Source organism: Vidua macroura, chromosome 13 (assembly GCF_024509145.1).
Source record: "Vidua macroura isolate BioBank_ID:100142 chromosome 13, ASM2450914v1, whole genome shotgun sequence".
NCBI classification, from domain to species: Eukaryota; Metazoa; Chordata; class Aves; order Passeriformes; family Viduidae; genus Vidua; species Vidua macroura.
The window spans coordinates 12,311,718-12,336,868 of record NC_071583.1 but is presented as its reverse complement, the minus strand read 5'-3'; the positions used below and the strand labels follow the sequence as shown (position 1 = coordinate 12,336,868).

The 25,151-nt window shown below is 47.3% G+C and overlaps 1 protein-coding gene across 3 annotated transcripts in view; it reads left to right on the top strand.

Annotated features, from left to right (window-relative positions):
- The first annotated feature begins 1,844 nt into the window (after positions 1-1,844).
- The window catches only part of FLNB (filamin B), a 71,141-nt gene continuing 47,834 nt past the window's right edge, over positions 1,845-25,151 (top strand). For all 3 annotated transcript variants that reach the window (XM_053989108.1, XM_053989110.1, XM_053989107.1), the window contains exon 1: positions 1,845-2,205. In XM_053989108.1, coding sequence (XP_053845083.1) covers positions 1,857-2,205 — 349 coding nt within the window. In that variant the 5' untranslated portion in view covers positions 1,845-1,856. The remainder of the gene's footprint in view (positions 2,206-25,151) is intronic.

The following is a 25,151-nucleotide window of genomic DNA, read 5'->3' as shown; positions in this document are numbered from 1 at the left end:
GGATGCTGGGAGAAAAGTCCTTGAGAAAAGGCTCAGCTCCATGTTTCCAGGCTGCTCTCCCCTGGGCCGGACAAGCCTGCGCTGACAGCAGAGAGCTGCTCGCAGAGGCACAGCCTACCCGGGCTGCAGCATCTCTATGCCCTACCACTGGTTTTGCTCTGTAAATAAAAGCTCTCACTTAATGTCAGATTTTATTTGAATAATAAAAGCAGCTTCCTGCTGCTTTGCTCAGTAATTTGAGGAAAGGGCAGTGGCTGCTGTGCCATGAGATACACTTCAACATTTCAGTATACTAAATCTGATCTCTGATTTCTTTGATAGTTTTAAAACAGGAGGCAATGCTGATTAGGGAACAATGGAAGTTTAGACATAACTCTCACATTACCTCACCTTCATATTTGCTTCTTTCTTAATTTATTGTCAACAAATGCATCTAATATAAATTATTCTGGGGGAAGGATCTGTTAGGTCACTGGAGAGAAACCATGGTATGATGGTTTAGTGGGAGATTAGAATAACACCCTTGAACATCTGTATTTGAATTTTCTAGCTGAGATTGACCATAGTAATTTAATGAAGACTTTACTGACTGTATTTTAATGGATTTGTTTTCTCTGACAGACACCTGCACCTTTCAGAGTGGCAGCCTTGATGTAAATAGGTAGACACGCACACCCTTCGCTTGAATCTGTGGAGCAGCTCCTGGGAGCAAAGCCAAGACCCTAAGTGCTGGGTGAGTGGGTGGGCACAGGCTTCCCTCGGGATAGGGACACGCAGGGACGCCTCACCGCAGCTTTTAGGGACCCAGTAAGTATCATGAGATGTCTCGGCGACCTGCAAAAATTCAGAATGCAGCAAGGCAGCTGGAGTAGCTCTATTGACTCTGCTGTCATCAAATGAGTCAGCGGCAAGTCAGTCTTGTATGTCAGCAGGGAGTGGCGCGCCAGGAAAGCCGTCACAAAAGTAGGGGAAAAAGCAAAGAAACCCCCAAGAAGTCGAACCGTAATTGACTGCTCTTAGAGGTTTCTATTATTTTCAAATGGCCGATAAAATCGTGGGTGTAGGCACAGAGGTTGACGTCCCGTTGCCACATCGCACCCCGTGTGAGCACCCTCAGCCTCTCCCGGCACGGGCTGTGTAGAACCGAATCCCCCCAGCCCAGAGCCCCGGCTCTGCCGGCCACCCTGCGCAGCTCTGCAGGCCCGGCGAGAGGTCACCCACCCGTGGCTGCATCCACCCACGGCCGTCACACGGCTGGCGGCCTGACCTGTGTCGCCTGCGTGAGCGGGGCTGTGCGGGTAGGTCGGGGGCTGCGCTCCTGTTCCTACTGCGGGTTTTATTTATCTGAGGGGAGAGGGGGCTGCACCCCGACCGGGCACTAGGGCGAGGCGAGCTGCGATCCTGCCCGTGCTTGGGGGCCGCGCTCCAGCCCCGCCCGGCACCTCGGCCAGGTGAGTGTCGGCCCAGGGTGGTCCCCGGTCCATCAAGGGCTCTGCCAGGCCAGGCGAGCTGAGCTGAGCTGAGCTGAGCTGGGCTGAGCTGGGCCGAGCCGAGCCGAGCCGCGCCCAGCCCATCCCAGGCCGGCCCCCGCGGGCCGGTGCGGCGGGGCGCGGGGTTGATGCGGCGGAGGGCGTGCCGCTCCCGGTGGATAAAGGCCGGGCGGCGACGCGGGGCCGCGCAGAGCGGGCGGGTTGGATAGCGGGGGAGGTGGCAGCAGTGAGAGCAGGAAAAGGAGAAGGGCCTCCACCGAGCGCGGCGCTCTTCACTCTCTCCCTCCCTCCCCGCAGGCGGCGGGGCCGGGCCGGGCGGGGCGCGGGCGGAGCGCAACGGATCGAGGAGGCGGAGCGGGGCTGGCCATGAGCACGCAGGCGCGGGGTCAGGGCGCGCGGAGAGCGGCCGATCCCGACGGCGAGATGCCCGCCACCGAGAAGGACCTGGCGGAGGACGCGCCTTGGAAGCGGATCCAGCAGAACACCTTCACCCGCTGGTGTAACGAGCACCTGCGCTGCGTCAACAAGCGCATCGGCAACCTGCAGCATGACCTGAGCGACGGGCTGCGGCTGATCGCGCTGCTGGAGGTGCTCAGCCAGAAGCGCATGTACCGCAAGTACCACCAGCGGCCCACCTTTCGCCAGATGCAGCTGGAGAACGTCTCGGTGGCCCTCGAGTTCCTGGAGCGGGAGAGCATCAAGCTGGTCTCCATCGGTGAGTGCGTCTCCGGCGGGCCGTTTTGTTGTTTTCTCGTGTAATTGTGTTTTTTCCTGCGCTGGATCTTTGCCTGGCGGAACCATGGCGGGGCTCAGAGCAGTCGGGTCTGCGGGCTCGGAAGCTGAGGGACTTCTGCTGCTTCTGTTTTTAAAGAGCTCTGTGTGCCGTGGGGCTGCCCACAGCCCGGCTGTCGGGGCTGGCAGTGAGCTCCTGTCCTCCTCAGCGTCCCTCATGGTCACTACTTCATCGGTGAAGCTTTGCTTTCAGGTCTTTCCTGAAGAGACCTAGTGCCAGAGCGTGTTCTCTCCCTGTGCAGCCAGTTCCTGCAGGCACTGACCCCCTCTAGCAGCCCGGCAGAAGTATGCGGCAGGACGATGCTGCTCTAGCTGGGCGTACCTGGGCTCCGGCACGGTGCCGGAGCCAGACTCTCACGGCTCTGCGGAAACAGCTGCAGCCGTAGGTAATACAGGAGAGTGGGGAGACTTTGCTCACCGCAGCGCAGTAGATGATGGCAGTGTTCAGATTAGCACTGATGCCTAAGTGCAGTTGCAGCTTTTGAACAGGATTGTACTTTCTCCTCAGTCTTTCTGCTGTGATAGGTTATGGCAGGAAATGTTCAAGGATCCCTGCTAAGCCCAGGTAATCGGTGCTTTGAGCTACTGCCATCCAGGCTGGCATGAGATTTGCTTGTCCATGCCATACTGGAGCATGCAGTTGGTTGATAGCTGGTGGTTTGGAGAGATGGCTGCTGCTATGTGCAGATGATCCCTCAGGAATGTATTCGGTGACCGTTTGGGGAATAGCTCAGGTGTGGCCACAACTTAGTCTGTAAAGCAGTAATTTGAATGCCTGAGAGATCTCTGGGAAGGAATGTGAATGCCTTTTCTAGCTCTTTGCTGGATAACTATTACTACTGCTTTCTGATGACTGTGGCCTCGATGAATTGCACAGCTGAATTTGTAGAGTGTAGCTCTCCTCAGTTGTCTAAAATGCTTGGCCAAGGTAAAAGCTGTTTCTTGTCAAATGCTTTAACTACAATAATAAGAAAATAGAAATTTATCCAGTTTGGGGGAGGCCTGTTCCTCTCTGGAAACCTGTAGCCGGGTACCCTCTTATTCCCCTCTGCTAGTGTGAAAAGCAGCTTTGGACAAGAAGTGTAGACTGTTGGTCCCGAGTGGCTGATTGTCCTCCTTGGGCAGAACAGCTAACTTGCAGCTGGGAATGAAGCTGGTGCTAATTATTTACTTAGAGATGGATTCCCTTTGCACTCAGTGGGGTTCGATTTGCAGCTGCTGACTCCTGGGCTGAGCTTTTGCTAACATCAGAGCTCACCTTTCTGTGGCAGGTGCTGGACTAGCTCCAAAACCAGGCCAGCATTCCCCTCCTATTGTATTGTTTTTCCTAGAAAAATGTTGTTGCTCCAGCTGCCTTCCTCTTTGTCTGTGGAACTTCCCGAGGGTGATGGGCTTGGGAGATCAAGGCTACTCCAGCAGGTCTGGCTTTCAGTGACTTCCGTTCTAGAAATGCTGCTGCAGCAGCACAGCTCCTTTACACGGTTAGGCTGAACTGGGGTATCTGTAACCATTTAAGACATGTCTATTTGTTTTACAGCTTACTTGCTTTGTGTTGGTTATTAAAAAGCCAAACCCTGAGAAAACTTGAAGCTTTGAGAGAATGGAATGACTATGACTGCTAATGGTTTTGCCATATCCCAGCCTCTCCATGAAGGAGTGTACAGCTCCATCAGTGCTCTGCCACCTGAGCTGGAGCCAAGGAGTAGCACAGGAGCCCTACTGTACAGTCCTGGATAAACTGAGCCTGTCCTGAAAAAACATTCTGAATGCCCTTTCCAAAAAAGACATTCTGAGTGAGCCTTGCAGTGCTCTGCTGGGTTGAAGGGCTGAAGCCCTCGGCACCTGTCCTGCAGATGCAGCATCCACTGGGATCACTACCTGCCCCTGGTGTGTTCTTCCCTGCAGGTTCTGAAGAACTTGAGGCTTTCTTTTTGTTTCTACTGTTTAGTCTCTTTTGTGTTGTGGAACAAAACCAGGGCCATTGCAGATCCTGGAGTTGAAGTGGAAAAAAAAAAAAACAAAACAGTAAAGGCTCTTGGTGGAGAACTTTTATGACCAGGTTGGTCTTTAGGGCCTGGGGTGTTTAGGGCCAACTCTGAGCCAAATCAACTGGGGAAACCTGACAGCTGCGCCTGCTGGATTTCTGGCATTAATAATGCCATCAGACCTCTGCTAAGTGGATGCAGTGCCTGTTCCAGTTATTATTTAACTTCCAGGAACATTTTGGAAGCCATGTGTTATGGCTCAGCTACTGCTGCTGTACTACGACCACATTTAAAAATCTTTTCAGTAGCAAGGTTTTGGCATTCAATGTTTGTCTATTTAAAATAAGTCTGTCTATACACAGTGTTTGACCACAACCCTTTCTGGATGCACATTAGAAGCCCAGCCTCTCCTGCTGCTGTTACCTCGCCTTTAGTCTCTACTCAAAGTCGTTTGCTAGTTTCACAAAGCTTTTCTTCCGGGCATGAAGTGTCTTCACTTCAATGCAAAATTGACTGCATGTTTGATCATGCAAAAAAGACCATCTTTGTGCCATCCAGCAAAGATAGGAATGAATGCTCTGAAAAAGCTGCTGTGGGAGCAGGTGACTTCATGGAGCCTTCTGCTCAAAGTGAGGTGGCTGCTATGCTGCTCAAGTGTTAACAAGTATTAAGTCTAGCCTTTTTCTTTGTCTGCTAGACTGAGATAATTGCAAATTCCTGGGTGCTGAGTGGCATGCTGCATGACAGGCACTGGGAGTAGGATGCCAGGAATGTAGAGCACAAGGGCTTTGCTCTTGGCTGAAGGGGCTGATCGACTCTACAGACTGCTTAGCGGAGAAGGGAGGGCAGTTGAAGCTAATTTGGCATTGAGCTTGTCCCTAAAAACCTTGGTAACTGGTAGTAGGAATCAACTCATGTAGCCTAGAAACAGAGGAGTTGGGTGGCTGAAGCCTGGCAAATGGTTTTGGGGTGAGACCTGCCAAGATGCACCCAAGCTTGCAGCCGGCAGGTCCTAGTTGAAAACTCTTCTGCTCGGTACCTGTTGGCAGTGTTCTCATGGCCACTGCTCATCCAGCAGCCTTGTGTCACTAGTAGAGGGAGAAGGGGTACCAAGCTGCCTTGTTGTGTAAAACTGCAGTCTTGGGCTGCTACAGTCAGATTGAGCAAATTGAAAAATGCAGTTTCTCTGCCAGGTTGCACTTTTACCAGGTAAGTGAGCTGACCTGGCTTGCCTCACAATGGCAGGATGTGAAGTGGCAGTGAAAGTCAATGGATGGGCAGTGGCATGTCTGTGCCATGGCAGTGGATCCAGTGCTGGCCTTGGCTACTGTTATGTGATTTGTTTGCAGATTTGTCTCTGTGGTGATCCTGTGTCCTGCTGCAGTGCATGGAGGGAGTTAAGCTATGCCAGGAAGGAGATAGGTGAGGAGAGGATAGGGTTATAATCGTGGTCTATTGGTACTTGCCTCATGGTGAGTTTGGTGGTGGCATATCCCAGCTACAGGGGTAGTGACCAAACCTAACCTGTGCATTGGGTGGGGTTTTGGTTAGTGATCAAGTACTTGATGCACACACTGTGGTCTGTAGTGTGCTTAAGGTGAAAGTATCATGACCTGTGAGTCTGAGGACCTTACAGAAATCTCATTTTAGGAAAATAGTTGAAAACCAACTTTCTTCCCTATGCTGCTGATACATTAAAGAGTGACAAAACAAACTGTACATTTCCAGAGGGAAAACTAGTCTCTTGTAAAACAGTAAATGTGTTGTTGTGTAATGCTTAGAGCTAGGTCCTTGAAAACAGAAAAAAGAAAATGTGTTTTCAGCCTGTGTATGTTTAAAAGTTCTTTTGTCTCACTCAATGTTCTATTAACACATCATAAGGAGGTAGTCAAAATACACTTGCATTTTGTCTGCCACTTATCTGTGACTTCCTTGGGTGCTGCTTTCTGGAAAACATCCAGTGTGTCTTGGAAGCAGATTTCTGCTTCTTGGAAATATGACACTTACTCCTTCCCCTTGAAAATAATTTTTGATGTGCAGTGAACCTCTTTGCTGGAGGTGGCTTCAGTTTTGGAAGGAACTTGGTCTCCTCAGGACCTTCTGTTTCAGTAGCTGGACTGCTGGTCTAATGAAAAATTGCCTTTGCCTTGGAACTATGAGTTCCAAGTTACAGGAGACTTTAAGGTAGCTTACACAGACTGTTCTTGCATTCTTTTACATATGAGCGGAAACTTGTAAAGTGATCAAACTTCAGTAAAATTACTTAGGGCCAGATAGACTAATGTGCTAAACAGCTTTTTTATTTAAGGCAATGAAAGCTATGCCAATTATTCAGGATGGACTGAAATCTTAACTGCTCCATATTCTAATGCCACGTCCTGTATTGATTTACATGGGGATGTTTAAATCTAAATGGGTTAGGATAACTCTTTTCTAGCCTACAACTGTAACCTAAGAATGTGGTTAGCCTTGTGTGTGGTCATGCTGCTATGTTGCCAGCATTGTTCTGTGTCTGCTTCAAGCAATGGGAAGTAAAACAATGGTCTCTGAATCCCCCAGGCTGCAGAAGAATTCTGTTCTCTCTTTGCTGCTCAGAAAAAGACTTTGATGAGCAGCTAGTTTGGGTCCTGAACAAGGGTCTGCTAAGTTTAGACCACTAATCCATGTTTAGCAAGCACACCAGAGTGAAAGTGTTTTGCTGGTTATGCTGGAATGAACAAACCTCTGCTGTACTGTGATGCTTACCAGGTCCCTGCCACCAGCATCAGGTGGCTCTGTCTTCCTTGATTGCCTAGCATGATAGTGAGCTCATGAATATGTCACCTGAGTCACAAGTCATTATAGTAAAAAAGACACAGAGCTCAGTGAACTGGTGTTTGGATCTGTCTGGTGTGGTACCAGTGTGCCTGAAGAGCCTGTCACAGTGGCTCTTGCTTACAAAGCATTGAGAGTGACTCTGGCTGTTGGTGATGTAGCCAGGCTTTCTGTAGACAAACTGTAGGTACCTGTGGGGTTTTCTTGCTTTTTTTTTCTATGTCCTCTGATAGTACTGTGGGTCCTGTTCTAGAGTACCCACCGCTGGGGAGGAGTGCACCATGGTAGTGATGGTGGATGGAAGTAGATGAGGTGGGTAGCTGCAATCATCTTGGATGTGGCAAGAAAAACGGAGTTGGATATACCAAGTATTTCTGCTAAAGGAAGGAAATGCTGTGTAGCTGAATGTTAACTGCTGTGGGAAGACTTGAACCCAAAATATATGTAGAAAAGACTAGGGGAAGGCACCACCTACCCTCATTAGGAGATCTGAGCAGTATGGTACAGCTTTCACTATATGGCACTGCTTAGCTTGTTGCAGGCTGAATGCCTGCTAATGGTCAAAAGTGGTGGGGGAACAGTACGTGTGTTTAGGTGGTGTTTGGAGGAATAAGATTAGCAGTTTCATGAAGATACTGTGTCTGTGGAACTTGTGCTAGCTGCTTCTGTATCTTTTCTCGATTGCTGTACTTGTCTGTGCCTGTGGTAAAAGTGGATACTCACCCGACCCTCTTGCACCCACCCCCCACACCAGGTGGGGTGAGTAGAGCTACCCTTGCTCTTCCTGGGAACTTCACCTCGTGTTCAGAGTTGAGTCAACTGAGATATGAGGTTCTCTGCAATGGGCTAAGCAAGCTCTGCCTGTTTATTTGGATTTGTGCAATAAAACTCTAGTGAGTTTTTCCCCCTAGGTTCTGCTTCTGGGGACTTGGTGCAGATTTTCTTTCCCCACAAGACAAAAGTTTGTGTAGTTGCACTCCTGCTTGTTTGTGTTCCTCCTAAGGAAGAACTCGTGCTCTATAATCTAATAGGGAGGACTTTCTTCTAGGTCATCATTAGGAGATAAATCCCAGTTCTGTACTCAAAAGCCTTGCAATAAGTGTATGCTGTATCTTAACCAGATGGTTCTCTGGGCTCTGATGTGGTCTCTAACTTGTCTGTCAGCCTCCCTTGGCTCTTTGTCCCTCCTGCAGCTAACCTTGAATTTTGAAGATGCCTACATATTATCTGGTACATCACAGTGAGGATTGGATCTGCTGTGGTGGGCTTTGGGTTCACCTAATGGATTGCAAATCCTTGTGTAAGCACTATTCTGCTGTACGGAGTTGAAGTCTAATGTCCATAGTGAGATGCATGCTATGTCTAGTTCCTACTGTGCTTGTACATGGCAACTGGGATACAACCACTGCAAGAATAGACTGGGTTTTTTGTGTCAGTGAATACAAGCTAGGCGCTTCAAACAGCAGCCAAATGAAGCTTTGCCCAAGTTCCTGGGGAAGCAAGGGTTGCCTGGCACATCCTCCCTTGTGGTGAGTAAGGCAGCAGACACTGCCCTGGGCTGCCTGGGAGTGGGCAGAGGGTGGAGTAGCTGAATCCTGTCTCCCCTGGTGTGATGGGTTGAAGTTCTTTGAACCTCCTGCTGATATTGCCCTTGAAAGAAAACAGCCATGTCTCTCCGAAGTGTCTGAGAAGAATGGCCACACAAGCAGCTGCACTGTCTGGTTACTAGTGGGATGCTTCCTCTGAGTCAGGTGATGGCCTTTTGCTGTTCCTTACAACCTGGAGAGGTAGACAACTAAACTAATGGGAAGGAACCAGTAAATACAGAAGGCAGTCTCTTACTTTAAAGTGTAAATTCAGCAGATATTTCAAAGTTAATTTGTCTGGGTCACTGAAATATAGCAAGTTTTACTGATCAGGCTGGTGAGTTGGTAGTGGCAGAGCTTTGACTATCCAGGCTGTGGCCTTTCTTGCAAAGGGACAAGCTGTTTTCATCTAACAGCAGCAGTAGGTTGCATGAACACTCCTGCCAATGTTACCCAGTAACAGCACAAAAATGACTGTGGGCTGCAATGACATCATGGGCTGTGGCTCCTTCTCCCTTGCTTCAGGCCATGCTGTAAATCATGACGCATTTATTTGTCAGAGCATTGAATTACTCTGGCATGAGCTGGCCAGGCTGTGTGGCAGCACAGTTCCCAAATGATGGGTCCTCTGAGGGCGAGGTGGGCACAGACTGCCATGCAGACACTCAGCCTGCCTGCTGAGAGGGGCAAATGGGGCAATGGCTGTTGCAGCACATCCCATTGTCACATTGCTGCGGTTGGTTCTGGCATGGTGTGGGTGCTGTGCTGAGCAGGGGCTGTCAGCTGCCCTCTGCTCTTCCCATGCTGCTGGGGTGGCTCTTGCTGCATCCTACTTGCCTGGGTGGGGTGCAGGCATTTGCAACACTGGCCACAGCCCTCTGCATGGCTGCTCTGCTGCAGAGCAGCAGCTGAAAGCACTGGAGGCAACTGCTAGTCCACGGCTCATGTGCTTCCACCCACTTTTTGTGCTGAAACTTGTGTGATGAGCTCTGGGCTGAGCTATTAAATGCTGCTCTGAAATGCCAACTCCTATCTTTTGCATTGGTGCTGTGAGCGTATCTGGCCCTGGGGGCTGCCCCAGCCTGACCTGGGAGTAGGAAGCTGGTGGCTGCTCTCCTCTCCACCTCACAGCCCACGGCAATTTCGGGCTACCCTGTGTGCTTGTGGCTGCCTACTGGTTTTGATTAGTTTGTGGCCTCTCTTGTAAGGAGACAATGTATTCTGCATTTCTGAGCCTATATAAAATGCACTGTCGTAGTTGGTGGGCCCAAACTGAGCAAGTGGTGAGCTATGTTAGGTACGCTGTGTCGTGTCTACTCTGGGGCCCTGCAGTAGAAGGCACAGCGTACAGAGCTGTGCTGAGCAAACACTCATGATATGTGCATTTGAAGGTTATTCAAACACAGAAGAGGAAATGCTGTTCCCCTCGGCTAGATACTAACTTGCTCTATCTGCGTTTTCTTTAATTGGTGTAATTAACTGTTTTGCACTCCCTTTTTTCACAACAACCTTGCAGTAGTAGGTGCAGCAGTTTTAGTGGACTTTCCATAGGCAAATACTGGCAAGCCAGGTCTTGGAACTAGTTTAAGTCTCAGTGCTAAAACACTGATGAGTACATCTTGGAGGTGAGCTTTAGCTTTGCACAGATCCTCCCTTTGTTATAAGGTGAGTTATAGGAGCAGGTTTTCCTAGTCTCAGACTACAGGAGCTAAGAGCCTGATCTGGGGTATATGTGCAGGGTCCTGCATTTGTCTTTGATGCATCTTCCACACTGGGAACTGACCGTACAATAAATACACCTTGTATCTGTCATGGTGTGAGATACAAATCTTGGATTTATCTCTCTGCTTTTGATCCTTGCTACAGAACAGGAAATGCTGGCTTGCTAAACAAAACTGGTGTCTAACTGTCATCTCGATGGTGCAAGGTATCACATGTTGCCTCACCATCACAGCTAGACAGTGAATTTCTGTAGGGTTTCTCTGCAAAACTAGAAGTAATTCTGCTTGTTGGTCTCCCAAATAATTTGAAGTCTAGGCATCTTTGAGCCTCCTTCAGCACCTGGATGTTCCTGAAGGGCTGCTGTTTGCTGATGTCACTGTAGTTGCAGCGGCTCTCTGAGCAGTTGTCACTTACTCAGACATGGCTTGTTGTCAAATTCCCTTGTAGGGGACAAGCTGGTGTCTGAGCAGACTTAAAATACCATCTGTGGGAAGACTTGGGATGTTAATCACGTTGTTTCAGTTTTGTTCCGCCTGTTGATTACCAGTGTGGTTGCATGCAAATATCCTATAGCTCACGTAACCACTAGAACAAGATCAATGATCTAATTGAAAGTCAAATAGAAACAGCTTTAGTCGTCTCTGGGGATTATTTCTTTTGGTAGCTCTTTCAGACATGTAGTAAAAATGCAGCTATGAAGAAGCAGAAAATCTAGGCTGGTGACTGACAGGAAAATTTGTGGTGACACTTGAAAGGGCAGTGACTTCTGGTGCTGCAGCTGGAGCTCACCAGTGCTGGACACTGCTACTATCAGAAGTCAGGACTAAGACATGGAGGCTTTTAAACCAGGACTGGAGGACCCTCTATAGTGGTGCCACCTTAATGCTCTAAGTACTTTGTGATCATGTGTTCCTGTGCTATTTAGTGCTGACTTATGTGAGTTCGATGTTCTTAACAGAGGATGCAGCATATGTGCTGGATAACTGAACAGTGATGTTGAATGTGGGTGGCCAAAGGGGGGAGGGTAACTTGCACAGCCCAATACAGCTGCTTTGGAGAAGACCCCAGCTTGCAGAGGTTGCTGCATGTTGATAAACCAGCTCCTGTACTAACAGTACTTCTCTGGCCTAACCTGAGTGCTGAGCAGGAGCAGGGATTGCTAGATAAGTCAGGGTGCCAATGACCAAGTGAATTGTCTACTTGGTGGGAGGCCACAAAGTCAGGTGACCCAGGAGTGCCTGCAGAGCCTCAAGCTGCAATGTGCCCTGGGGCTCCCCAAAGCCATGCAGAAGCAGCTGCAGCTCCCAGGTGGCCAGTTACATTTTTTGGATGCAAAAAACTTAGAAGAGCCTGAGACAGTCTTCTAGTGGTCCAAGTTCTCTCCAGATACATGAGTGAAGAAACACTGATTGCATTCAGCTCACAGCCACTGTACAGCGGGGTGGCTCAGCGCTGCCCTTGATGCTGTCACACTGGATGATCTGTGGCTGCTCAGTGAGCATTGCTGAGCATGCTAATGACTTGCAGACATCTGCAGTTATAGAGATAGAAGCATCTGCCACTGGACAAGGGTATTGCAAAGACCTTGTCCCATAGAATTAACTGCATTGCCATTGGGATTCTCACTGGAGTATATCCCAATCTACTGCTTTCCTGAAAGAGGCAGTTTGGAGCTACTCTGTGAGGGTTGTCTCATGGAGGTGGTTTGCTTTACTGTGAAAGCACTATGAGCAGCAGACTTCAGAGAGGAGCTACTAGTTCAGGCCTTGTAAACAGTGGAGATGTCTGGGATTTCCTGGGTGGAAAGCTCTGCTTGAATGACTCTGACTCAAACAGGGAAGCCCTCTGAAGTTAGTGGCATAAAGCCCTACTTCAACACTTCAAATTTTGCTGTGGTTTTGTAGCCTAGCTCTGAGTTCAGTGTTTGTGTAAAGAAATATTTCTTCTGATATAGATAAATAACTGAATAAAACTATGTCCCTTTGAAAGGTTTTAATTGCAAAGGGGAAAAAAATGAGCTGCTTCACACATAGTGCTGCAGCTATTGTTTGAAAGCACTGCCTAAGGCAGAGGAAGTGCAAATATTTAAATTAACCAGCTTTATTACTTAAACATAGGCTTTAACAAGCTGCAGAATATTTCTTATTCTATCTGTAAGAAAAGTAACTCAGACTTCTGAAGCAGTACCTGGTTAGCAGCAGTATTTAAGCTCAAATGGTAGAAGCTGAGAGAAGCAGCCCAGACTTCCTCTAGGGGTAAGATAAACACCTGTGGGGCTCTTGTTGTGGCTGCATGGAGGTGACAGTATGCCAGTAAACATTTTTCACAATGAAATGGAGGAAGTGCTAAAAAGCAATGTCATCTAATGCTGCATCAAACCTGGTAGGTACCTGGAAGCGGTATGGGAGATCAAATAGAGCAGTGTAGCTTGTGAAGTTGCTGCAACTATTCCTTCCAGCTCTAGAGAAATTGTCTCTAGAGCCAGTGCTCTACATTTTCAGTGCTGTGTTTAAAAATGTGAAATACAATAGGCTTGCAAACGTGAACTGTGTGAGACTGCAGAATAAAAATGGGATCATGCAGCTGGTGAGAATTTGGGTAATTACCTGCACCCTTCTTGGTCAGCATGTGTGTGATGGAGTGCTGTCCCTGAAGACCAGGAAGAGATGTGCAAGCTTGTGAAGTTTGGAAAGACTTGTGTGAGGCCTTTAGTTGGAGGATTTGAAGTCCAGCCTCTGGAGGGGAACGGTAGTATCCCCCTGAGCAGTGGCTAGTTCGGCAACTCTGTTAGCAGCCAGAGCCTGTTATGGCTGAGCAGCTCCTGACTAATTTGGATTAGAATGATGGTGTCAGATGAGCAGACCTGCCTCTGCCTTTTGCTAGGAGAGTCATGGGATGGCCCTGAGCAGAACCCTGGCATGGCACAGGACCCATTGTGCAGGAGGGTAGCTCTGGGGCTGGTGAGCCCATGGCAGCTGGGGTGAGATGGGGACTTGGACTATTCGAGGCCATGCAAAACCCACACATTTGAAGCAAAGTTTTGCTGTGCAGGGAGCGAGTTTGAGTGGGAGGTGCGGGTATATGGTTTGCATGTCACACAGCTGGGGCTAATGTGTGCTCAAGCTGTGCCATTAGTCCCAGATGGTCCTCTTTAAGGTGCTTAGGGACCACCCGTGCAGACTGTGCCTCCACAGATTCAGCACCGTGTTCCAGTCATGAAAGCTCCTCTCAAAAGAGGTCTGTCTGATAGTGGCTGCCACAGTTGGATGAATTATCTGGGCCTTAAGCCAAGCGTCTATTCCTTATGTTAGCGGCTTGTAGCTGAAACTGTATAAACACAGCGCTGTCGTGTGTGGGGTGTTAAACACGCAGGGCTCAAATCCACACGGTGCAGGGGGGAGCCTTGTGTGATGTGCAGATGGAAGTGTGTTTATGGCTGTGTTGCACAAGCATACAAAAATGTGTTTGAGCTTCATTGTTTCCCCAGAAAAGGGGGAGAGCATTTTTCCTTCAACATACAGCACACAATATTTTTTTACTTAAGAATTGGAATTTCAGGAAGAAAGCAACCCCTTTCCTTCTTGGACAGTCAAGAAACTAGTCATGGTTTCCAGTGGAAGTGGAGGATAGGTGTCGGTATGTGACAGCTCATGGGGAATTAAATCTAGCTGGCTTACACACAGAAGCTTGAAGATACCTTTATAATGGTCGTGGAAAAGTAGCAATGCTTTCCAGGCCATGCATGTGTTTGTAGTGACTGTGTCCTGCACACCCTTGCTCAGTGTGCAGCTGCAGAAAGCAGCCTGGCTGTGTGTCACTCCCTCCTCCTCGACACTCACGTGGCAATGCTGTGGTGATGGCTCAAGCTTGAAGACAGGATAAAGCATCATTTTAGGTGTTTCACATCATCACAGCAGTGTTGAAGGGCAGTGGTCTGGTGAGACAGTTCAGGTGTTGGGGCATGTGGATGTTGAGCTACTTCTGGTGTTGAGTGAGTACTATGTCTGAATGTCAAAATGAACTGATGAAATTCAGATTTGGGGGGTAATTCCAAAGTGCCTGTTCCAATCTGCACTGAAGGTACAATTGCACGTGTCATAGTTTAAGCCCAGCCAGCAACTCAGCCCCACACAGCTGCTCACTCACTTCCCTGCTGTGGGATGCGAGAGAGAATTGGAAGAGTAAAAGTGGGAAAACTCATGTGTTGAGATGAAGACAGTTTAATAAGCAAAGCAAAACAAGGCATTTATTCACCACTTCGTATGGGCAGGAAGGTGTTCAGCTGTCTGTCACGTTGTACTGGTTACTGGTTTTATGCTGAGCATGACACCATACAGTATGGGGTATGCCTTGACTCACTGAGGATCTGCTGTCCCCTCACAATTTCTTGTGCATCCCCAGCCAACTCACTGGTGGGGTGAAAGACAGAAAATGCCTTGATTCTATGTAAACACTGCTCAGCAGTAACAGAAACATCCTTGTGTTATCAGCATGGTTTTCAGCACAAATCCAAAACCCAGCCCTGTTCCAGCTACCGTGAAGAAAATTCACTCTATCCCAGCCAAACTGAGCAGAGTATGTTGAAATTAATTACCTTGCCTGTTGCTTCTCAGGGAAATGGTTGGACAGTGATAGCTGGAATAACTCTGTCATTGAGCTGCAGAGGGCTGGAGAGCATCTGTAGGATAGTACCTGGGCTTCTATGCTTCAAAACAAGCCTGCATAGAGCAGTGCTGTTAGGTGCTCAGAATCAGAGATGATTAAAACTGAGACAAACCACAAATCTTTTGCAAAGCTAAAGTAACTGGTAGGTTACTTTCTGATGTGTTACTTACCCCAAACCACAAAATGTACTCCAGTCCTCGGTACTTTGGTGCTGCAGTGTGGAGTGGAGATGGGTTGAGCTGTGCAGGGCTGCATGAATGGGGATTTCCTTTGAACAGCCCTGTGCGCAGTGAATCACAGTCATTGTAGCAATTCTGGTTTCAAATGGAAAAATTGACTCTTGGTGTATGTTGTGGCCAAGGATTTCCCCAAACAGTAATCAGTTCTGATAATTTCAAATGTGTTGGTTTTGGCTTCACAAAGTCCATCCCTTGCAGCTTTTGTGCCTGGCGTCTGTTACACAGGAGATGTTAGACAGTCCTATCTGAATAGGCTCATTTATCTCGGCAAGATTTTACATGCTGTTTCATATAACTATCTTGACCTACCCCCAGTGTGAACAAACACGTTGTTAGTAGCACAGAGGTCGCTTTGGTGCCTGGAAATCTCTGCATTATTATATTGCTTCTTTGGTCTTGCTGAGGCATCTTTTTTTTTTTTTTTTTTTTTTTTTTTTGTAGCCCTGTCTTCCAGTTCTTTTCTCTCCAATGCCTGAGGGTGGACCTTCCTGTTGTCCCCTGCACTGAAGATTGGTAACATTCATTCAGTAATGTGAGATACAGGACAGCACTAATGGCTTGTCACCTAATGCCTCTGCCAGCCCCTGGGAGGTCTCTGCAAGAGTTAGACAGGTTTTTGACCTTGATGAGACCTGAAGTAACCTGTGAGATTTAGGATTACCTTAATCCTACAGAGAGGGTTACAACACTCTTAGGCTTCAGAGACAGTTTGTAGCTTTGTTGTGTCACTTATACTATTCTGTTGTTTTTCAGTTCAGCCTTTCTGATTGAGGCTTGGCTTTCTAGTTGTGTATGCACAAGTTGTGTTGTGATGATGTGCTTCTTTTGTTTGCACATGTGAATGAAACAACCTTGAGTTGATCAGACTCCTAGAGAAGTGTTTCTTGTGAGGTGTAGACAGTTATACATTTGACTAAAATTTTAATGTCTTGCTTAAACTGAAACTCCTTTCCTGTGAATTGGCTAGTGGTATTGCTGACTCAGGTGTAGCTGTCTGCTCTGATGGGAAGGTGAAGCCTTCCTGTGCCATGGCAGTAAATGTACTGATTCCTGGGGAGCGCAGACCGGGTGTAGGATCATTCCCTTTTCTCTCCTGTCTCATTACTGGAGGAGGGAGATGTAGTTTGTGTCATGTCACTTGGTTTCAAAAGCTGAGCCAAGTGTTTCTCAGCAGAGTGTGACAAAGGCAGGAGGATGCCTTCTTCCCCCTCCCTCCATCATTTAGCAGAAGTCCAATTCTAGCATGTTCACTCCCCACTGCAGGGACTTTCCTTCTCAAGTTATTCCTGGATGATGAATTAGCACTTGGGCGCCTCGTGTTGTGCTGTCCCCATGGCTTCCTGGAGCTTCCCTCTGCCCGCCTCTGAACCTGGGGCTGCTGGGGCTGAGTGTCCGTGTGGGTGCTGTCCTGAAGCCCTTCTCTACAACCCCATCCCATGCTGCCAGGTGCTGTCCGGAGGCTTTCCCAATCCACTTGTTGTCTGTGAGGTTGATGCAGTCTGTCTTGGCATGGTGCCGGCTATGCTGTCCTGGAGGATGGGATACTGCTGACTCGAGCCCATGAGGAGCAGAATTGTCCCATGCAGGCTTGGGCTCCCTGTGCATAATGAAGCATGAAGGCTGGCTGCTCTGCCACTCAGCTTCCACTCATTCCCCCCTGGAGACATGGATCTCTGCCATCGAAGGGGTTGAATGTCACCTGCTGTTTCGGTGCCGATGCAGGATGCCTGCACTGTCTGTCCCTAGCACAGGCATGTGGGAGCTGCAGTGTCCCAGCCACTCCTGGGGCCGGTAGCAGCACCGGAGGGGCGTTGGGATGAGCTCAGCAGCGGGGAATGTGCTTTGCTGGTGCAGGGGCCGTGCTCACAGGGCCCATTGTGGGGTGGTTTTGGCAGTGATGCCGTGGGCGGTGTCGTGCTGTGGCAGGCCCTGAGCCCGCTGTGCCGCTGCCCATGTATGGGGCGGGAGCTGCAGGTGGGGCACGGGGGTTCCAGGGTTGGGGGAAGCCCCTTGTGATGCCTCCTGTCCGCCGGCCGCCGGGTGCTCGGCTGTGCCAGTTCTCGAGGTGAGCCGGGGTTTTGGGGTTAGTGTGGCGCTGGCGCTCTGCCCCGCCAGGCTGGCGAGGAGCTCGCTGGCTGCGGACAAAGCAGCACTCATGGCAACTTGCTGCTCTACAAAGGCAGAACATTCAGACGCCTTCTTTTCTTCCCCCTGCACCAAAAGGATCTCAGATAATAGGCACAGCATTCCTGTATGCTGTTCAGCTTGGTATCTGTGCTGCAGTCCTGCAGCTGTGAGTGGGGACCTGCTTGGCCGGGAGCAGCCGGGTCTGAAATAGCCACTGTGAAAGGCAGCTCTTATTGTTCTATATTGCATCCTTGCTCACTGCTAGTCCCATCCCAGCAGCGTGCCAGCAATGCGGAGCCCTCCTGGTCCTCACAGACAGTATTCACAGCAAGGCTTGGATGTGCACTAGCACATGTCTGCAGCTCTTCCTGGACGTAAGAGTAATGTGTTTGCCTTCTCATATCCTAAATTGGGATATGGCACTTAAGGCAGCAGAAACCTAGGTGTGTTCAGACTGAAGGTATTAAGGAATTTGATCATAAGCCACCCACAGTTTGACTATTTTCCCCAGCTGCCTTAACAATTCCTAATTTTGCAATTCTTGACTTCTCCTTCAAGCCCCCTTGGGTGATTTCAGTTTCTCTTGGAGAAGCTGGGTTGGTTGCTGTTGCTGTTATACTGCTGGCTTAAACTTGCTTTGTGTTATGCCTTTCTCTTCTGGATGTGAGACATGAGTGGCCTCTGGGTACCTATTAAGAAGTTGGGCAGAGCTATTTTAATCTGTACTTTGCTCCTGAAAGCTCCACTGGTTTGATTATTTTTATTCTTTACTGTATTAAAAGTCTGTGTGATTTTTTTTTTTTTTTTTTTGCCAAACCTACACTAAAAGGACTGGATTTGAACTTATTTTTTCAGTTGCCAGCTCCACCTCATGAGATCCTTTCTAGAGGCCCAGCATGCACCAATAGGCGGAACAGGGTGATGTTTGCAACAGTGGCCTGAAGTTCTGACACAATTGGTTTCAAATCCAGTTGAAGTAAACACTATTTTAATAGTTTAAAATCCTCTGAAGTGTAGTGTTTAATATCTCAGATCTGAAGATTTGTCTCACAAAGGAATCTTACTAAATTTTTTTTTTTAATAACCAGCCACCCTGGTAAGCCTAGAAGAAAATGGTTTCTGTCCCTTGCAAAAAAAAAAATGAAACCCTATTTTTTCCATCCTCCTGCCAATGTCTAGATCACCAGTTAGTTCTGTTCTTACAACCGTCCAGTGAAAAGTCATTCCTTCTCTGGAAAACCTACCTTGTAAAAAGCTTAGTGGATCTCTGAGTGTACATGGTGTATCACTTAGGCGTCCTGAAGATACACTTCCTCAGGTGATGAAATCCCCGAGGCTCATTAGGGGAGCTGAGGAGTGGCTGTGCCTTGGCAGGGCGTGGGTGCTCAGCTGGGAGCCAGTGAGCTGAAAGCCCAGGGAGACTCAAGTAAGCTGGTTGCTGAGGATCAGCTGTCCTGGGGATCACAGCGCTGCCTGCAAATGCTGCTGAGAAGCAGAGATGCAGTGGGACTGGAGCATGTGGCAGTTAGAGGCTGGCAGGTCACAGCTGGGGATCCACAAAACTGACCCAAGTTCAACCAGCTCTGTGCAATAGGCACAGCCTGTGCTTCCATGGGGTGAGCGCCTGCACATGGCAGGACACAAGCGATGTGCTGGCCCTGAGGAGCTGGGATGGACCTGGGCTTAAGGGGCACTGGAGGAAATGGTTGCATATGTTCTCAAAGCACAGAGGAATCCCTGTAATTGATTTAAAGACATATTATCCCTACAGAGGATGTTGCTAATGTCTTTAGCAGACACAGTAAGCCTGTGAACACATACTGTATGCTTCAGCAAAGAATTTCCTTGGGCAGCTTGCTCAGCTCCATCTCATCTGCATACTTCTGTTTGGCATGTGGCTCTGCTCAGTGTGGTGTTTTCTTTGTTCCAGAAGATTAAGCCCTAATCATTGCTTAATTTTTCTGTCCCATAGCTGCTATATCTATTTAACAATAGATGAGAATAACTAGAGGTGGGGAAATGCTCAGACACTTAAAGACACTAAGATCTAAAATTCTTCCAGTCTCTTCATAACTGATCCATAATTGATATGAACTTTGTGCTATATAAAATTCCTTCCATGCCTGGAATTAAGGAGAAAGGGCTGTTGGTGAGACTTTCTTTTTTTTTTTTTTTTTTTTTTTTTTTTTTTTTTATTGAGAACCATGGATTTGGTTTCTCCCTACATATAATGCATAGAACAAAAGTTTAAATATGGAAGACATAAAAAATGAAGAGGAAGACCACTTTTTAGAGAAGGTGGATGCAAACATCAATGCTGGTTGTGGTTTAACTTCTCAGGGTGAAAATCAACAGCTAAGCTTCTGAAATGGCACTGTGAGGTAGTGAACAAGCTGTGTCGACTGCAGCCTCAGCCATGAAACTATTTAAAAAAAAATAAAAGTCACTACTCAAAAGCTGCCTTTTTAGTCCTTCATTTGTTTTGCAATACTTCCACAGTCTGTATGACTAGCTTGATTTAGTAAGGAAGCTGTCTGCTTCGGTAGCTTGTTTCCACTAATTGTCCAGCAGAGAATGACTTGCAGCTCTGCTGTAGGGCAGAGTTCAAGGAACATTGCCATAGTTTGGGTAGTACTTATGCTTAATCTGAATGCAGAGCAGACTTGCACATGAGCAGGAGATACTAGTCAGAATCTTGTTTATAATGCTTTTTTGTTTTTTTTATTGTACAATTATAGATCTAATAAAGGTCATATTGTTCAAGCCATGTGTTCCAAGTAGAATCTAGGGAGTTGTACTGGAGTAGATAAATGTGCAGGTTTCCAACCAGTGCCAGGTTTCAATTCTGGCACTGGCTTCTGGGGCAGCTATAAGCACAAATGCAGAGGACCAAGCATTGGCAGTTTTCTACTTGGTAGGTTGGGTTGGGAAGTTTTTTGTCACTCAAGCCATAAAAATGACACACATTTGTCTCAAAATGGTCACATTGCTGGCTCAGACTAGTCACACTGCTAGCTGAAGCCCTGGCATTTGGACATCTCTTTTTGCTTTGAGGAGTGTGATTTTTAGCAGTCCAAGTGTAACATACCATATTAGTATTTTAGTATAGAGCAACAGTTATAAATCAGTTTGAGCAGTTGAAAATTGGTTCCCTTTCAAGACTGAGACTGGTGGTATGTACTGCTGGCCTATGGAATTGCCATAATCCATTTTTTGGGCTGGTTGCCACTTAGTTAATAGGATAATAAAAGTGGAAGAATTACAATCTAGACTCAGAGGTGTGATGGAAGCAAATGAGCTCTGGTTCAGCCTGTTTTCTTGTTCACCCTACTAGGCAGCCACTTAATAGCTGACTAGGAAGCAGGATACTTCTACATAAAACTTAATGTTGTAGGCTATATATAGATTTTTTTTTTTTTTTTAAGAAAGAGCGTGCTTGCTTATTCAATACTGTTGATTCTGCAGAACAGCTTAAGTCTGGCTGGAAGGTTTTTTCCAGCAGTCAGCATGTATGTCATGTCGAGATGCACCCTGACAGCAGGACCTCAGCAGTGGGCTGATAGCAGCCCTTCCCTGCAGACAGCTCCTGCCTGCAGCTGAATGGGGGCTGCGTCTTGCTGACGGCTGCTGCTGTTTTGTTCATGTTGGATTGTCATCGGGTACCTCTAGAGGAGGGAAGCAAGTTGGAGATGGAGAGTTGAAGTTAAAATGCACGTTGAACACTGTAGGTGAGAAGGAGCGTTTGTGTTACATCCAAACTTAAAACGTTTCTGTGTTTTTTTGCTTCTTGGTGGTTTAGGACAGCCTAAGAACTTGCCAACTGTCTGAAAGTGGTAACCTTACAGCATTCAAAGTTTTGGAGTCCACAGCAAGAGTGGGAGGAGAACTTGCATATCACACCCACAAAATTCTTAGTTCTAATAATAATAAAAAAATCCCAAACCCACCAAAACTAGCACAAAACCCTCTTTCCAAACCCTTCATTGGCTCATCTAGATGGCATCTCTAAAGTTGCCTGTTTCCAGTTGAGCTAAAGTCCTCCCAAGTACTAGTGTGAAGCAAGAGGGAAGGCCTGTGGTATGGATTCCTGCTTCATGCCTGGGCTTCCCATAAAAATGTGCCCTTTGAAAGTAGAAGTCCAGTAACTGTTAGCAAGTATGAGTCAGCTGTGCAGGGACTTTGATCTCCAAAGCACACATCTCCTACTGGAAACCAGCAAACATTGCTCTCTGACATACCTGTAAGGGCATCTTGAAGATGTTATCATAAGCACCATGACATGAATAAAGCAAACTATGCAGATGACTATGCTTTCTCCAAGAAAGATTACATTAAAGCTGTCTGCAGTGATGCTGTAAGTAGTTGGTTCAACCCTGCTAAATGATCTTGGCAGATGAGATCCAGCAGCTTGCTTTCTCCAAGCCACAGGAAGGCAGGGACCAGTGGCTGTCTCTCCTGCATGGAGAGGGCTCCTTTAATCTGTGGAAACATGGCTGGTGCTGTAGAGTAAACACACTCTTGCAGCTGAAGGCAGGCAATTTGTTCCTGTACACCTAACTCATTGAAGCTGAAAGCCAAATGCAGCTGGGGGTGGTGCAGATGAATTGTCAAGGGCCAGGCTGTTTGGTTCAGAAGCACTGATACAAGTGTGCATCTCTATGTTGTAAATTTACTATGAGCTCCAGTGGAGCAATTGAAAAATATGACTTTAAAGGCTCTGTAAAGCATTGACTGTGTGAGTAATAAGTATGCCTAAAAGTAATTTTTGTTGTAGGAAAGCAGTGGTGGAAATCTGCTGTTTATGTAATCTGTTTTCCAGCCTGAAATGGCCAGAAAGTGTCTTGAAGCAGACCAGGGAATAGAGGGAATTCATTGGCAATCCAGCTGAGCTGGGGTACAAGCAGGGCCTGCAGTAATGATTGTTGGTGCTTAAGTGTCATTGGAATATATTATTTTTTCCACTATCCCTACACCTTGGCAGTATTACACTTAGTGTACACTCAGAGCTGGTGGGGGATGCTTGCAAATTTGGTTGTACAAAGTGTTCTCAAGGCCAGCTCTGTGCTCCCTGAATGGACCTGAATTGATTCGTGTCTTCTTGGTTGTCACTTTCATCTTTTAAAGCCCAAGATGCATGGAATATTTTTAGTCAATTAATGAAAAAGGCAGCTCTAAAGAAGAAGCTCTTCTGGTGAGCCTGAGTGCCCAGGTGGAGCTGAGCTTTACAGCAGTACATGGAAGCTAAGCATGCTTTGGGCTGGACTTTGGTCTTCTCTTGAAAGTGGAGGATTCTTTTATACAGTCATAGAGATTGTGAGCCAGTGCTGGGAGTGGGGTGCCTGTGAGAAGGGCATGTGGGCAGCTCTGCTGGGTGCTGATAAGGTCTCCTGTCCTGCCCAGGAGTTCTCTCTGCCTACTTCCCACCCCAAATGAAAGCAGACAAACCCTCCTCCTTAGCTTGGAAAAAATGACATCATGAGATCCCTATGCCTGTCAGGAAGCTGTGAGGCTGTGAGAGCTTGCTAACTTGCTAACAAAGTGCAGTCGTGGCAGTGGCACCAACCCCAGAAAGGAAGAGCTGTCCTGTTCCTGTGATGACCTTTTCCTGTCATCAGGGCAGCAGCCCTGTGCCCAGCCTTTCTGGATGAGGCTGGTGAGATGTGATATTCTTGGTCTTGCTGTGAAGCCTGTACAGGCTGCTTTTCCCCAGATCAAGGACCACAGCCCAGCTGTGCCTTTGGAGAGGGCAGTGGGGTGCTGGGGAAGCTCTGAAGACACAGCTGGTTGCTGCAGTAACCACACTGTAACCACATACAGACATTATTTATGTGCTAGAAATATAAAATGAGCCATTCCTTATCTCGAGTAATGTGTGAGTAGCATTGTACTCAAGGTGGTTCTGTCCTGCTGGCATTCCTCCCTGAAAATGCTGGATAGTTTTCTGAAATGAGCTTGCTTGTAGCATACTAAATCATTGCTGTGTCCCTCTAGTAAAAATGCCGATGTCAATATAAATCTGAAACTGAAGCTTAGAGGCATTTCTGGAGCAGAGATGGGCTGGCCATTGGTGTGCTCCAGCACCACAGTGTGACCTGGTAGTTGTGCCATGGAGTGGGATGAAGGAGCTGCTGGCACGGGGGAGGGAAGGCACTGACCTGTTTGTATCTCAGCTGGAAAGAGGACAGAAAAGGGTAACAGTAGGGCTTGTTTAGTTGTTGCTAGGAGACCCACTGTTTATATGATGTAAACTTTTACCTTGGAACCTGTAATTAAAACCCAGTAGGGCTTAATCACCCCATAGCTATCTATTGTGTATCTTGGACTGGATGTGTAATCAGCAGTGAGCAGTCAAGTGGCAGACACATATCGTAATCCTGTAAGATTAGTCAAAAGTGATGTTAAAAAATCCCATACAAATCAATCTGGGTAGAAACCAGACACTAACTACCCAGAAAGTCCAAAAGCCTTTCAAGGTCTTAAGTTACAGCATTATCTGTTTAGGACATACTGCTCTATTGTGAAACCATGTAAATATTAACCGCTTTGCCTGAGCATTGGGTTAAAGGGTGATTACTATTCTTGGTCACTATTCTGTATAAACACTTGTTTTGAAAGTTAGTAGATCTTTTTGCATTGATAAGATGGTGCTGGATTGCTGCTGTGGTCTCCACAGCTGAAGAGAGGAGCAGGTAAGGCATGCCCAGTGGGTGTTGGACACAAGGAGGGTCACCTTGGAGGACTTTGCCTGTTAACTCTCTGGATGTGAACTGGAGAATGCAGCCCAGTTACAGAACACTTTTACTTTGCTAGCAAGGACTCTGTAAGACTTTTGTACAATAATTCTGGTGGCATGAAAGGGAGTTTATGCAGCTGTAATTGTCTTTACTCCAGTATATGCTGCAGGAGCTGGAGAGTAGACAGAAGTTTCCAGGTCACTTGTAACTTCTGTTGACTGAAAAGGGATTTCTGTAACAGCTTGCACTTGAAATGGAGGAAAGAACCAAAAAATGCTGTGCTGTAACATTCTGCTGGGAATAAGAGGAATTGTCAGGCTGAGAGCATCCTGAAACAGAAGAGCTCTGATTTGGGTGAGCTTGAAAAAACTGGAGCTGTTAGCAGTGTAATACAACCTGAGTAACAACTACAAGCTCAAAGGGAGGGAGGTGTGAGAAACGAAGTCCACGCCTCAACATTTCAAGAGTTTAATAAGGGACAAATCAGTAAAGCAAAAATAACAGATTGTAACAGAGATCATTCAATCTTAAGTAACTTGCACGTGAATTCACGGAACTGTAGTGGTCACTTCACAAGGCCAAACTGATCCAGAAAGGCATCCTGCCCCTGCAGACTTTGCTTATGAAAATCTGATCTTGATACCCAGCAGCCTTAAACTTAGCTCCATAGTATGTCTTAAAGCAGAACAGCAGCATGGCCACTCCGGTGATAAATTTTTCATAAGCTGGAGCATCATATGGAAAAGCCAAAGCTGGCTGTTCTTTTCTGTAGCTCTGAATTTGTAGTGTGAGGGGATGATGTCTTGTGTGATGGTGCAAAGGATTGTCCATGGACTTCCACTGCCCACTTTGCTGATCGTACACAGGTCTTGATATATCCAGACCAATCCCAAACTCTGTATTTGCTTGTCTTCACTACATAGCATTTTATTCCCTACCATTTTAAAGGCAAATTACTGATGTGTGTGGGAGACAAACGAATGCTGTTTCCAAAATG